General features: G+C 43.1%; 1 protein-coding gene across 4 annotated transcripts in view; it reads left to right on the top strand.

The window, feature by feature from the left end:
- ERBB4 (erb-b2 receptor tyrosine kinase 4) overlaps positions 1 to 14,307 on the top strand; it is a 2,687,977-nt gene that overhangs the window by 2,570,491 nt on the left and 103,179 nt on the right. For all 4 annotated transcript variants that reach the window (XM_069615918.1, XM_069615916.1, XM_069615919.1 and 1 more), the window contains exon 21: positions 13,098 to 13,253. In XM_069615918.1, the coding sequence (XP_069472019.1) occupies positions 13,098 to 13,253 (156 nt within the window). The remainder of the gene's footprint in view (positions 1 to 13,097; positions 13,254 to 14,307) is intronic.

Below are 14,307 nucleotides of genomic sequence, written 5' to 3'. Positions count from 1 at the left end.
CAGTGAGTTTTTCTATGCACATATATTACCAGCCATCAGTGAGTCTATAGGCACAGGCAGTAAGTGAGAGAGACCAGCCTTCAGTGAGTCTATAAGCACAGGCAGTAATTGAGCGAGACCAGTGAGTTTTTCTATGCACATATATTCCCAGCCATCAGTGAGTCTATAAGCACAGGCAGTAAGTGAGAGAGACCAGCCTTCGGTGAGTCTATAAGCACAGGCAGTAATTGAGAGAGACCAGTGAGTTTTTCTATGCACATATATTACCAGCCATCAGGAGGCTATAAGCACAGGCAGTAAGTGAGCGAGACCAGTGAGTTTTTCTATGCACATATATTCCCAGCCATCAGTGAGTCTATAAGCACAGGCAGTAAGTGAGAGAGACCAGCCTTCGGTGAGTCTATAAGCACAGGCAGTAATTGAGAGAGACCAGTGAGTTTTTCTATGCACATATATTACCAGCCATCAGGAGGCTATAAGCACAGGCAGTAAGTGAGCGAGACCAGTGAGTTTTTCTATGCACATATATTCCCAGCCATCAGTGAGTCTATAAGCACAGGCAGTAAGTGAGAGAGACCAGCCTTCGGTGAGTCTATAAGCACAGGCAGTAATTGAGCGAGACCAGTGAGTTTTTCTATGCACATATATTCCCAGCCATCAGTGAGTCTATAAGCACAGGCAGTAAGTGAGAGAGACCAGCCATCAGTGAGTCTATAAGCACAGGCAGTAAGTGAGAGAGACCAGCCATCAGTGAGTCTATAAGCACAGGCAGTAAGTGAGAGAGACCAGTGAGGTTTTTTTAAAGTGAGGCCAACTAATGATAGACGAAGTGAGAAAGTCTTATGTTTTTTTCTCTGATCACTGACAGCAAGTGATGACGGACGGTGAGTGAGTGGGGCCAGTGAGACATATCCACAGCACTGTGTGATGCTTGGAATTTCCCTCCAACTACAGATGAATTGCAAGAAGAGGAGGCCTGTGAGGCTGTCTCCAAGCAGAGATTCCATGTCAATGTATATTCTATTTGAACGGCAAGGAAAGCATCCTGCCGGGGTAAAGCTTCGCCGCATTGGCGCCGACGCCGCGGTCTTCCCTGTATCTGTTAATCTGCAGGTTGCTGGATTAATAGGCTGCACACTCCATTGATTTTTAATTAATATCTAAAGAGACACAGAGGATAACTACAGCAGCCCACAGATACCTCAGTACTTATTGCAATCCACATCTCTATTGATCGGCTGCCTAAGGGCCAGAAGTAATCCATTTTAAATACACTTCTTTCAGAGAGAGAGAGTGCATACAGCTTTACAGAACATGCCCGCCTTTCTCCCGACGCCACCCCAGTGTAATTGTATTGGCAAGAGGTCAATTGAAGGGAGTGAAAAAAAAGGTATTACGTTGTTTAGTATTCCCTCGGCCCAGGCAACAAAGAGCTTCTCCGTCCACCAGCTAAATCTGGCACAGCGCCCGTCCTCGCCCGGGGGAAGTCCTGCGGTGCAAGGCGGCGCCAAGGCAAGGAGCGTCTTGAGTGGAGTCAGGCCACGCCGCGTCAGTGTCCCCTATGCGCCTCTCTGCAGTGCACGTGAGCAGCCTCAGGGATCTAGCCAATCGAATGCGGGCAAGATCTTCTGATGCAGGATCTCGGAAGAGGGTAGCTGGCATTGGTGGTGATCCTGCCCTTTTTGGAAACAGAGTTCTTTGTTTCTCTTTACTCACTTGCTAATATAATCCAAAGTAATGATATCAATAACGGTGGCCAATGAAAAATTAGGGTTCTGTAGAGAAGTCTACTATTCCTTAGTAAAGGAGTTCCCTTTACTAAGGATCTTTAGATGAGCCTCCTGTTGTGTGGTTCTCCGAGGGAGTCTCTCTTACTCATGTTCTGTAAGGGTATTCTCTGGACCAAGTGGCTATGAGGTTGTCTTCTGTGCTGAGGTTCTTTGAGGGTATCGGTGGTATGGGGGCATCTGTAATGATAGTCTGTGACGTTGTCTCCTGCACCGAGGTGCTTTGAGGGAAATGCTATGCAATGAGACTCTGTGAGAATGCCCCCCCGCAAAAATGTTCTATGGGGTTCTGTTTTGAGTTTCTTTAAGATTCTCATATAGTGAAGCCCCAGAGGGAGTCTACTGTACTATGGTTTTGTGGGGGAAATGTATGTACTAAGTTTCTATGTTGAAGTCTTTTGCCCTGAGGTTTTGCAGGCCATACATGCCAACATTGTCCGCTCCATTCGGGAGGCACATGCCCAGTCCTGGTATTAACTTTGCATTCTGAGACTTGTAGTCCTGGCTTTCCCCATTGTAAACTCAGGACAACAAGTCCTAGAATGCAAAGTTAAAACAGGAACTGGACGAGTGTCTCCCAAATGGAATGAATATTAGTAGCATGTATGGTAGGTTGTCTTCTGTACTGAGTGTCTGTGAGGACATGTGCTCTATGGCAGGGGTCAAGTCCTAAAAAAAGTGGGGGGCTCATTAACATGTGCTACAGGATGTGACGTCACAAGAAATTAGCATACCAAGGTGAAATATTTATTTATTTATTGTGTATTTATAATGCACCTATACACAATGTGTTTCGAGGTGCAATATGAAGGCGAGATATGGACATTTAACTCATTTGGTTTTGAATAACCATGCAGCTTGCACAGGCATTTGCTTTTAATAAAGTCAACATAAACAAAAAACTAAGAGAGGATAATTTCTTCTGATAGGATATGAAAATGTTAAAAAGTGTGCACATTTTAAACATGAAAATTGTATGCCAATGTTGTCCCTGGAGAGTGCAGTCCAGAAATATGACATTTCACTTTTAGTTGTTCATTATTTTTCTCCAGGTTATATGGTGTAGTGGTGAAGTGCCTGACCTGGTGACAGTGGTTTGAATCTCCAGGTCGGGGTTAAAATCAAAATTTTGAAAAAGACAGGCGAAGTGTTTTGTTTTACACACAGCCTCTGTTATGAGGTTGTCTTCAATATGGTGTTTCCGTGAGGTTGTCTCTTCAACTGGTGTTCTGAGAAGACATAGCCTGAACTGAGGTTCTGCAAGAGAGTTGACAGCACAGAGCTCCTATGAGGTTGCCTTCTTGTCAGAGCTTCTGTGAGAGCATCTCCTACAGTGAAGCTCCACAACAGCATGTTCTGTTCTTGGAGTCTATGAGCATATTGGCTACAATGACGTTCAGTGATTAGAACATCACCTGTACTAAGGTTATGTCAGGAAATCTGCTAGCTTAATGTTTCATGACTCATTATTTCACACACATGTTCTCTTAGGCAGGTATCTTCAATAGTGAGGTTCTGTTAAGGTGGTCCTGGCACAGCGGTTCTATGGATGGTCTTCCTCGCTGAGGTTCTCTCTAGGCATCTAATGAATTGGGATTGTCTGAGTGGTTCTCCTGTAAGGGGGGTCTGTGAAGGTGGTTGTAGCGCCGAGCTTCTATACAGAGCTTCCGTGAAAATACTGTTGTATTTAAGGGTCTACAAGGGTCCTGTCTACATCTGAAACCCTTTAAGTGCGTTTAGTGTGTCTGCGACTCGGTTGGGGAGTCAGGATAGATAGTGTGTCCTGTGTCTGGGGTTCTTTGTTGGAGTTACCGGTCTGTAATACATTGCCTGCTTTAGGCTTACCCAATGGGGTACTTCATATCCAATCACCGCACCTGTCAATTGTGGTAGAGTGTGGCTAGTGTTGAGAGCGCACTGGCAGTGATGCCGCTCACACCCGTATATATGCACGTGTCTTACATGGATTGCAGCCAGTCGCAATGCATTCTGGAATTTGGGGCATTTGGGGCACTGCCACCATGACTCCGGATTGCACACAAGGCAGCAGTTATTGAAGAATGTACAAATCTAAAACCTGAACTGACGTCACTGCTGTAACCATGTATCTCTCCCTTGTGTTCTGACCACTACACAGTCTATGATTCGCTATTCATGCAGGTATATGCCCTTTTACCTGACAACAGATATTACAGGTTTCCTATTATGGAAACGTGTGCCATTCCCTTTCCTAAATGTCTGCAGTGACCAGTCAAGCAGAAGAAGCTCTATTTTGGGAGGATATGCTGGCATCCCCTCCAATGTATCATTCCTATGTTACAAAATGGAGACCGCCATGCAGCAGCACAGTATGTACACCACCATCCAGGCCTTTGCATGTCACAGAAGTTAGATGTCACGTGGCTTTCTGGAAATGTCTGAACTGTGTACATGAAGGTTACATCACGCTCGCACGGGACTATCTTCCCTGGGACATCTCTTGGTCTGATGTAATGTTTAGAGCTGAGAGGAGAGTGTGTGATTGACTATGAGGCTTCTCTTTGAGTTTCTCCTCTTCTTACTGCAAAGGGAGAAGAGGAGAATTTGGAATTGGTCAGCATTGCCTGAATCATCACAGAATTCCATAAACGATCTGAGAACGTGGAAGTGAATGCCTAGTTTTTCCATTAACTTGTGAAACCATTGGGCTCTGTACTGTGAGTACTTTGTCTTGGTATGAGACCATGACGACTCGGTTTAGAGGAATGCACAACTGAAACTGAACTGCCTTAAAGCTCCTTAGTCTCCAGCTTTACGGGAAAACTTCCAAGAAACATACAACTGCCAACAGCTTGAGCTGATCGCAGGAGCAACATATTCTTGTATTTGAAACCTATTTTCTTCTGTTTTAAGACCAGTTAAACCTTCATGTATTTATGTCTTTTGAATATCCACGATTTTGCTCAATAATATTTTCTGATATTACTGTGAGGATAATTGATTGTATGTCTTTTACAATAATCTAAAACTTTATGAATTTACTGAGATTGAATCTATAGACAATGCTGTAATGTGAGCCACCCGATTCACCTTTTACACAGTACGGCCTGAACCCTGCTAACAATTGTGACATTGGTGTCCTTACAAAACCCTATGTTGGCATTAGTTTAAGAGTAGTGTATGCCTGGGCACCAAGGAGAATTAGGAGGGCCACAGTTGGTTCTCACCAAATAGTCTTAAGGATTACAGACACACTTCATTTCTCTAGAACGCTACCGTTGCCTCTTCTTTGACCTTTCTACTCAAAATGCCTCCATCTCTGACTCTTGTCATTTTCATCATGGCATTTTCATATGAGCAACACTTTCATCTCTTTCTTGGTTAATTGTCTAATCTAAACTACTTTTTTGTCCAACTTCATCCCTGTTTCGCTCTCTTAATTTTCCTTCATCATTTTCCCCACTCTATTTTGCAATTTGTTTGGAAATCTGCTGTGTGGCTATTCTTTAATTGTCCCTTTCCATGATTGTGTGCAGTACCATGTTTGGGCATTCTTTATGTGCAGAATGAGATTACCATAGTAAATTATCTTGGACCCAAATAACCAGACCGACTGAAAGAATATGGCAAAATACTACTTTATCATAAGTTCAATAAAGTAGGGAAACCTGGCGAACAACAAATCGTAGCTCACACACTCTCAATTACATTTTGGTTACACTGAGGCTTTGTACCTCAAAGTTTGTCAGCTATGACGTCATTCTCCGTGGCAAATAATAAAACTTATCGGATGGAGGGATTGGTTAGGGGAACATATCTACTTATAGTTTCTATAAATGTTAGTAACATCGTTGGCTGACCCTCATCTGGCAGGCATGCCTTGAACTTGCCTCTAACTTCGTATAATACAGATTATAGCCGCAGAACAGCAGCAGATTTGACTCTGCAACAGTGTATGCTCACCATTGCATAGGCCCTCATAATTGGTTGGCATTCTCTACCAACCTTGGACATTCGGCCTGTTAGCAACACATAAGAAAAATGAAACCCAGGTGCAGAGAACGACATCAGAATACTGCCCACTTGCCCCATTAGTCTACTATCTCTCATCAGCCAAGCCTTCAGCCAAGGCTTTTTCTTTATACTTGACCTTGCTGGATGTTCTCTTTTCTGGAATTTTAAGGGAAGTTAAGGTATATTGTTATATTCGCTTGTACTTTATGAATAGTCTGTGTTTTCTGGTCTTGCACCAAGTGTGAAGAGACCATGATTTTGCCCATCTGGCCTTTTTCTATTTAGTGCTATTTGATTCAATTGTCCTGGGTGTCATGCCTCTCTTCGGCCTCTGGAGACTTGGTTGATCTGTCTCACATATGCTTTCTGCATCTTTAATTGTTCAATACTTGGTATTCACAAATGTTTGTTCATTTACCTAATATAAAAGAAATATGTCCTGTGTGTATTGCTTATCCTCGTTGACTCCCTTTGTACCCTGAAATTGCTTCTTACTGTGGCATTCTTGATCTCTGGCCAACAGCTATTCTTCATTCACGTACAAATTAGCATTTCCAGCATCTGTCAACTCTGCAGCCCGGGTCACTTTCCTTCGAGCTTCTTGCTTACTTTTTTCAGAGCCGACGTCCATCTTTTCAACATGGCCTCTTTACCTGTGTTATTTTTTTTACAGCAGTAAGCTTCTATGTGGGCCATCTCCCTTGTGTTTCTGAGTATATACATTTACTACTAATCTGGTTACTTCTTTGTATATATAGTTTCTTCTCACTCTTATGCATGCTTACTTTTTGCTACTTCAGTTACATCTTCAGTCTTTAAGTATTCTCATATTGTTTCTGTGCGTAATCGTATCCTCACCTTATGATATCACTTTGCACCTGTCAGATTTCCTTTACAGCTCTTCCGATACTGAGCAGTCTCTGCAGATTTTCTGATACTACTTCAGTTCGAGGATACATTCTGTACGGTTGTCTGAGTGCACAACGTCTCTCACATACTCAATGCGGTATTGGAATGATACCTGGTGTCCTGCACAATGTCTTCTTGTTCTTCTTCCCGTATGCCAGAAGTGATGTGTTACCTGTGCACAGAGCAGTCATTCCATAACTTGGATCAGCCAAACTCTAGATATTCATGTTTTTAATAAATCAGGATTTACCTATCATTCTGAGCTTCTCCCTACATCTAGTAAAATTAAAAAAAAAACATGTTTGCAATCCGTTCCAGCCCATTGCTGGCAGAGCAGAACAAAGAGACGGAAAGAAAAAATAAATGCATCTTAATACAAGGAATCATTTGGCTAAATGTCTGGAACTAAAACAATACTTTTCAGCACATGAAAGTCTAATAAAAATTGAACATTACGTCTGAAGAAAAACAATATGTTTGCATTCCGGTTCCAATGCTAGCAAAGCTTATTAAAGTGAGCAGAGGAAAAAGAAAGCAATGTGGACGCAACATACCATTCAGCAGGAGCTGAACAATATATTCACATATGTGCACGATTAGCAGAACACATCAAAGAGAAGGAGGTGAAGAAGGTGCTTTTGGGATTGTGGCTTTTGATGGACTATTATGAGTGCGGGTTGCACTCCCACACACACCGTGTACGCACACACACACACACACACACACATAAAACACAAATACTCTCCCCACCACATCATATTAAAATACATGCACCACACACCCATCCCCAACACCACTCACACCAAACACATAATATGCACCCCATCTCACACAAACACCCACTCCCTCAGACACATGCAAATCACCAGATACACAGCCACAAAAACCTCATATGTTGCAGCCACACCTCACACATACACACGCTCCCACATTCATGCCACGCCCACAACACCCACACCCACCTCCACAAACCAGCCACCTCTCTCCACACGCACACACTACAGACCCACCTCACACACAGATACCACTGCTACACAGACGCACACAAACACATACACTACTCACAGATAAAAACACACACTCAAGACATACATGTTGTACACAATAATAAAAGAAAATAAATTCACTGAAATAAACGTGTTTAAATGGAGTTCAAGTAAACACCTATAAAAACATTAAGTTTAAAAATATTGATAATTCCAAGGACAAGGTTAGTAGAAGCATTCAGTCTACGTTAAATAGTTCACACTAATAAACCAAGTCTAGCACACTACGAATCAAACCTTAGCTCACACAATCACTCTAATTAACAGCACTGCTTTGAATATTAGGTGGTTAACATCATTTCTTGCAGATCGAGAGTGTGTGCAAACCTTAACTTTGGAATTCCCAATGTTTGAAAACGTTCCACTTTTTATAGGAAGTTAACTTAATTTACTATAAAAAAGGGTTTTCCAGTTAACTCATGTTGAGAGAGTGTGTGTGTGTGAGAGAGAGACAGACCTATATATCAATACATATATGATTGGCTTGCTCTTCTTATTCTGGTATCCAATTTGAATACATGCTCATACAATATTAATAAGGTGACTAGGACACATCACAGCCCAGGGACACTGGGTTCCTTGGCCGGTACTTGCTCTGAATATTGAGGTCATTGCTCAAGTATTAACGCGTGCTTTCAAAAAATAAAACGACAGATACAGCCTGTCTGCAGATTGTGTATTAACTGGTGGTTAAAAAAATAAATAAAGAGACGGATAGTTTGTCTGCAGGTTTTTCATTGCAGGCTGAGAGGGGAAGAAGCACCGCAGCATTAGTTGGTCAGTTGCAGAGCAGGTCTTTTTCCCCCAATATTTTTGTATGGCTTTGAAAAATGCCCATATACTGTGTCTCTCCCCACTAGCAATGCTCTTGCTTCCGTTTATTTTTATCATAGTTCATTGAAAGATTCATCTCTCTTTTTAACTGATGCACATAAAAAATGCCATTTTAGATAAACGTTATTGAGTAAAGTAAAAAAAAAAATGAACAAAAAGATCCATCAGTCGGGAAGCACCCACTGTATCTGATGAGCCTGTCGGTATTCTTATGGATTTTTCCCCTTGGCAAAGCATGGTTAGAGGACTATCTTGTTGGGATGGTTTCCTGGTATGCCAGAGGTCGTCTGGGGTTCCGCCTGACCTCAAGGGCCGAACACCCTTCCCCAGAATAAACGAAGGACTCACCAAACGGCAAGTTAGAACTGTGCTTTATGACAAAAAAACAACAGGGATTATACAAGACAATTAATAATCTCCACTACTTCTCAAATTTACAATGCGTGCTTCCCAGTTTTGATGGAATTTTGTGTCATCAAATGGTGCCTTCCCCAAAAAAACGATCACCACAAATGATTGGGTAGCGAGAGTGGTAACCCTTATGGAAGTACCCTATGGAGGTTATTGTACTGGTCCTTGATTGTCAGCTGGCTGGCCTATCCCGTCCCCAAGAAACTATCTACTACATTGTTGCAGAGTAGTCGGCTTACCACTGGTTCTTGCCCCTTGCCACCCACCCCTGATTTTCTATATCATGAGTGGCTAGAGCTGGTTTCCCTGGGTCTGAGACTCGGTTTGGTTCTTAGCTCTCTGTGCATCTCTTTGAGGTAATGTGAAACGATTATGTGTCTGTATTGTATTTGGTAGTATAACACCTTTGCCTATGAGAGTGCGTACCCATGTTTGCAGCACTTGTTTCATTCCTCGTCTGGTTTGCTGGGATCGGCTATGCTTTCCCATGATGGTTAATGCCCATTGTCTGGCTCGGCTGCATCACATGCTCATAGACAACACAATCTCGCTCTTGAGCCTGCATTTGTGTGTATTTATTCCCTTTTTCTGTAGCTGGTCCCTTGTCTTCTAGTGTTTGAAATGTGACTGTGTATCTCTGACCTTGGCTGTGAGCCTGCTTTGCCGTCCGTGCAGCCTGAGTCAGCTCCTCTAGTCTCGTGTTCTGTGGCTTGAGGCCTTCTGTAATTTTTCTTAGACTTATAATATGATTTCTACATGCTCATGTTATACTATGTTACTTATACGTTAGTCATACACGGTCCTACCAGGCTCCATATATACTCCTATAGTTCCATAGTCTTAGTTCCTTAATCATCTGCAAGCCTGCTCAGGATCTCTTCTTGCCTTGCATTTCTGTGTTACTGCATTTGGCTAATGAGAAACATAATAAAAGATTTGATGGTATGTATATGTATCCGTCCTCTAGCTATAGAACTGTGTAAGCATGTTCTTCGTGTATGCAAATCGGTGTTTGTGTAATGTGGTGCTGGGCTACGAGTGTGCTTCATCGCTAATGCTGCTATGTCGTGGTGTCACTAGTAACGTCAGCATCATAGCTTCTTGGTGCTTAACCAAGACTGTCCATTAGGTTATTCCCATCCACAAACTCCGTTGTCTCCCCTATATCTGTAAAGATATGCTCTGGATTTGCTTGTTCATAGTTGTGAGGGTAACCTATAATGGTCCTGACAAGCTGAACGGGTTCCTGTTGGCACAAGGCTTGCACTGACCCTGCCAATGTTATACCTTTTTGATAGGGAAGCTTATAGTGACCCTATACATAATGTGTCTGTGAGGGAGGCTGTTCAGGCCCTACCCATGCTGTCATGTTTTCATTTGCCATGGAAAAATGTAATAGACTTGTCCATGCTGTACTTGTACCCACTTGTGAGAGAAACAGGCACTGGTCTGTCCACTATATCCCTGTACTTTTTTAGATGGGCACATGCATTGGCATTTTTGTGAGGCAACTTCCACTTGACCATCCAGGGCTGTTTTTGAGAGAGGTCTGCTCTTGGATACATTCTGTATCTGTTTGAGATGGAATTGTGCACTAACCCTGTCCATGTTGTATGCTTACTTGATTGTTACGGAAGATTGTAGTGACCCTTCACAGGCTGAAGCTGCTTTTTGGAAAGCGCCCACTGGCCCTACCCATCCCATGGGCTTCCAATAGCCTGGTCTATGTTGCACCTCTATGAGGAAAGCCTGCACTGGTCCTGTCTATGCTGTGCCTGTACCTATTCTGTTTGTGAGGGAAGCATGTGCTGGCCCTATGCATATAGTAACTGCATGTGCTGTATTTGTGTGGAGGACTGTAAAGTATGGGAAGTTGACCTGATGCTTCCAATGCTGTACCTGTTTGGAGTGTGATAGAAACCTGTGATAGTATGTTTCAGTGTTACAGTGTTGCTCACCATGATGTGTCTGTCTAATCTGTGATGGAAGCTTTAAATGCTGCTCCCTATGTGGCTCCTGTTCATTTTGTGAGAATAAGGTTTTCTGATACTCATAGTATACCTTTCATGTATGTCATGGAAGTTCAAACTGTCTATTCTTTTCTGTGTGCGAATCAAGTTTGTACCATTTGTGCCAGTACTGTACCTGTTAGTAAGGTAAGGAGCCGGTGCGTCACGCCTCCACGAAACACACTTAAACACTTTACCCATCAAACTGAGTAGTACCAGGAGAACCATTTTTTATTGTTGTTGCAGTTTTGAACAATGGGACAATTTAAAGAACAGTGGGCCAGTAAAACTGGTTGAAACACTAACCTGCAGAGTGCACTAAAGCCCCTATTTAGAAAACCTGCTGGAAGCAGAACTTTAACCATATCTTCACTCCATCTCATGGCTGCATGGCCAGGAGACAGACCCCCTGGCCCATTTTTGAATCTGACCCTAATGGCAGCCCATTGACAGTCCTCAGCGTGGCCAAAGCATTTCCCAGGGGGATTTCCTGAAAAACCAGATGGTTTTGGTTCGGGGTGGCGGGGTATAGCTCAGTCCTGTTCTCATCTCCTTCTCCGAGATACCACCAATTTACCTCTCCTTGCCTGTGAATGCAGTTGAGCTAAGGATAACTTTCTAGCATCCCTTATATCTGTAAAGAGGATGTTAGGGATCTCAATCAAACAGATCTGGCAGTGGTGTTAGCAAAACTACAGACAGCCGGAGCCACACAACCTCTCACTTTCAGTGACTTGAGCTGCGGTTTCTGCCACTCTCTATAAAGGGGATTTAATGGATTCAGGTGGGGGCAGGGCAGAGGCAGAGATATGGCAAGCATAGGCAATAGTAGTTCAGTTCCACCTCGAAATTGGGGGTGCTCTCAGAGAGCCAGTGGACGGTGGAAGGAAGGGGGGGGGGGGGGGGGGTGTGTGTGTGTGTGTGTGTGTGTGTGTGTGTGTGTGTGTGTGTGTGTGTGTGTGTGTGTGTGTGTGTGTGTGTGTGTGTGTGTGTGTGTGTGTGTGTGTGTGTGTGTGTGTGTGTGTGTGTGTGTGTGTGTGTGTGTGTGTGTGTGTGTGTGTGTGTGTGTGTGTGTGTGTGTGTGTGTGTGTGTGTGTGTGTGTGTGTGTGTGTGTGTGTGTGTGTGTGTGTGTGTGTGTGTGTGTGTGTGTGTGTGTGTGTGTGTGTGTGTGTGTGTGTGTATAGAGAGGGGAGGAATGTGGGAAGGGGATGTCTGAGGCTTGTTATTTTCAGTTCTACTGATATTATAGATTTGTTGTGCTTCTACCTGTTTGTATTGATAATCGTTCCTGATCTGGACATAGGGCCTCCTTCCAAGGCTGCTGGTATTTCAGCAGTAAATCTGAGATACCACCAAATGGAATTACTATTACTGCCACTTGGTCCAGCAGTATTACCCCTGGATTACAAGTGGTGATACACGATTAGTTTCCATTAATTGGAGTCCCTAGGACTTCATGGGGGATTTCAGCGGTATTACCGTCACCAGTAATTCTGACAAAATTGCTGTTTTTTTGGTGGAAAGGTGGCAGATTTACCTGCAGCTCTTCGCTTGCGTTTAATCCTCCATTTTGCTCCCAAACTTGTAGTTGGGTGGTGCGGTAAAGAAGTAGTTACGGTATTAACACTGCATTTTTACTGCACCACCCAATTTATAACAACGCCCATAATTTCTCATCCAGCCTGTATATTGTATTTTGTGTGTGTATGGGAGAGTGATTTAATTTGACCTTGGTATGAAAAGGTCTAAAACATGCTGTCGAAACTGCAGCTTGTGAACACGGTGGGGAAGTCACGCATGTGCAGTGGCGAGGATACATCTGGGATGAGGGGACTGTATTGTCATGACACACGGAGTTTGGAGTAGGGGCTGAAAAGTAGTAAAAACCTAATATTTTCTTGGTTAACTATCATATAAGAACGTGGGCAGCACTTGTACAACTCTTAGAACTTGTCATTCCAGTACAGTTGATGTTAACGTTCAGTTAAATAAATAAATAAATAAATAAATAAATAAATAAAGGTTATGTTTAGCTGCGTGAAGCTGCACATTACCTCCTTTTCTCGCTTGAATTTAAGTCTGGATCATTTTTTTTCCCATCACACAGGGAATGATGTACCTGGAAGAAAGACGACTGGTTCACAGAGACTTGGCAGCCCGCAATGTCTTGGTGAAGTCGCCCAACCATGTGAAGATCACAGACTTTGGCCTAGCCAGGCTGCTCGAGGGCGATGAGAAGGAGTACAGCGCTGATGGTGGGAAGGTAGGTGTCTCCTAATGAGAGTGCTGCGTCTCAGAGTCAGTGATGGCAGTCTGTGCCAGTGGCAGGGACAACAGCCACCACATTCAATTCGGCCAGGAGCAGTGCATCTCAAACCTATTGCTGTGGCCATTGGATGTGTTCAAAGTGAAACTCTTTCATCATATAAACTCTTTAGCACTCCTTTATAATTTTGCCTCTAAATTCCATTTTCTGGTGATTCTTACAAATGTATTAGTCCCTGCACCTTTTGGAAATAATATTGGAAATATAAGGGTTCTACATCTTTAAAATGGTTTATAGAAATCATTGTTTGATCAGGTTATCAAAGGGGATTTCCAGAGGAATGATCCACATGTGGGTTTTTTGGAGTAATCCTCGGCAGACAACCACATGTTGCCATTTTTAGTGAAAGAACAGATGCGTTTACATATTTTAGAGGATATAGAAGAAAGACTACACTTTGCAGTGTGCCCTGACACCCAGCCAGCTGAAGAGTCCACAGCTCCTATTGCTATGTCAGCATGGAATTTTGGGGACAAAAGGAAATAATGATTACAATGAGGAATGGTGGCAAGGAGATACTCGGCGGTTAGAAAAGAACCTAAAACTGCAATCTGATTCATCCCTCATCCCTCATTAGGGTGGACTGAAGAGGCACGAGGGCCTAATTCAAAATTATGACTGGTGGCTCCCTTGTCTACAGCTGCCCATTCTAACAACGAAAATGCATTGATGGTGTGTAGTTTAGGGTTTTAAAAATCAGAAAGGCAAAAGGAAAACTGTACATGCTTTTTTGGGTCAGATGCAGTTTCAATTGATGCAGTTTTGTATCCACGGTGCTCATATCTGATCACAGTCAATATATTATAGGGCATGCTCCTTCAACCCTTGGCTCCACAGATGTTTTGGAGTTTGACTCCTATGATCCCTCTCCACTGACTATGCTGGCTATGGATGATGGGAGTAGTAGTCCTAAACGTTTGAATTACCAAAAGTTGCAGACATGTGTTGTAGGGAATGGGAGGAATACATTCAGTGCAATATAGAAAATAAC

This window comes from Ambystoma mexicanum, chromosome 9 (assembly GCF_040938575.1).
Source record: "Ambystoma mexicanum isolate Mex_15411 chromosome 9, UKY_AmexF1_1, whole genome shotgun sequence".
NCBI lineage: Eukaryota > Metazoa > Chordata > Amphibia > Caudata > Ambystomatidae > Ambystoma > Ambystoma mexicanum.
Note: the sequence above shows the minus strand (reverse complement) of the source record. Positions and strands in the feature narration are given on the sequence as shown.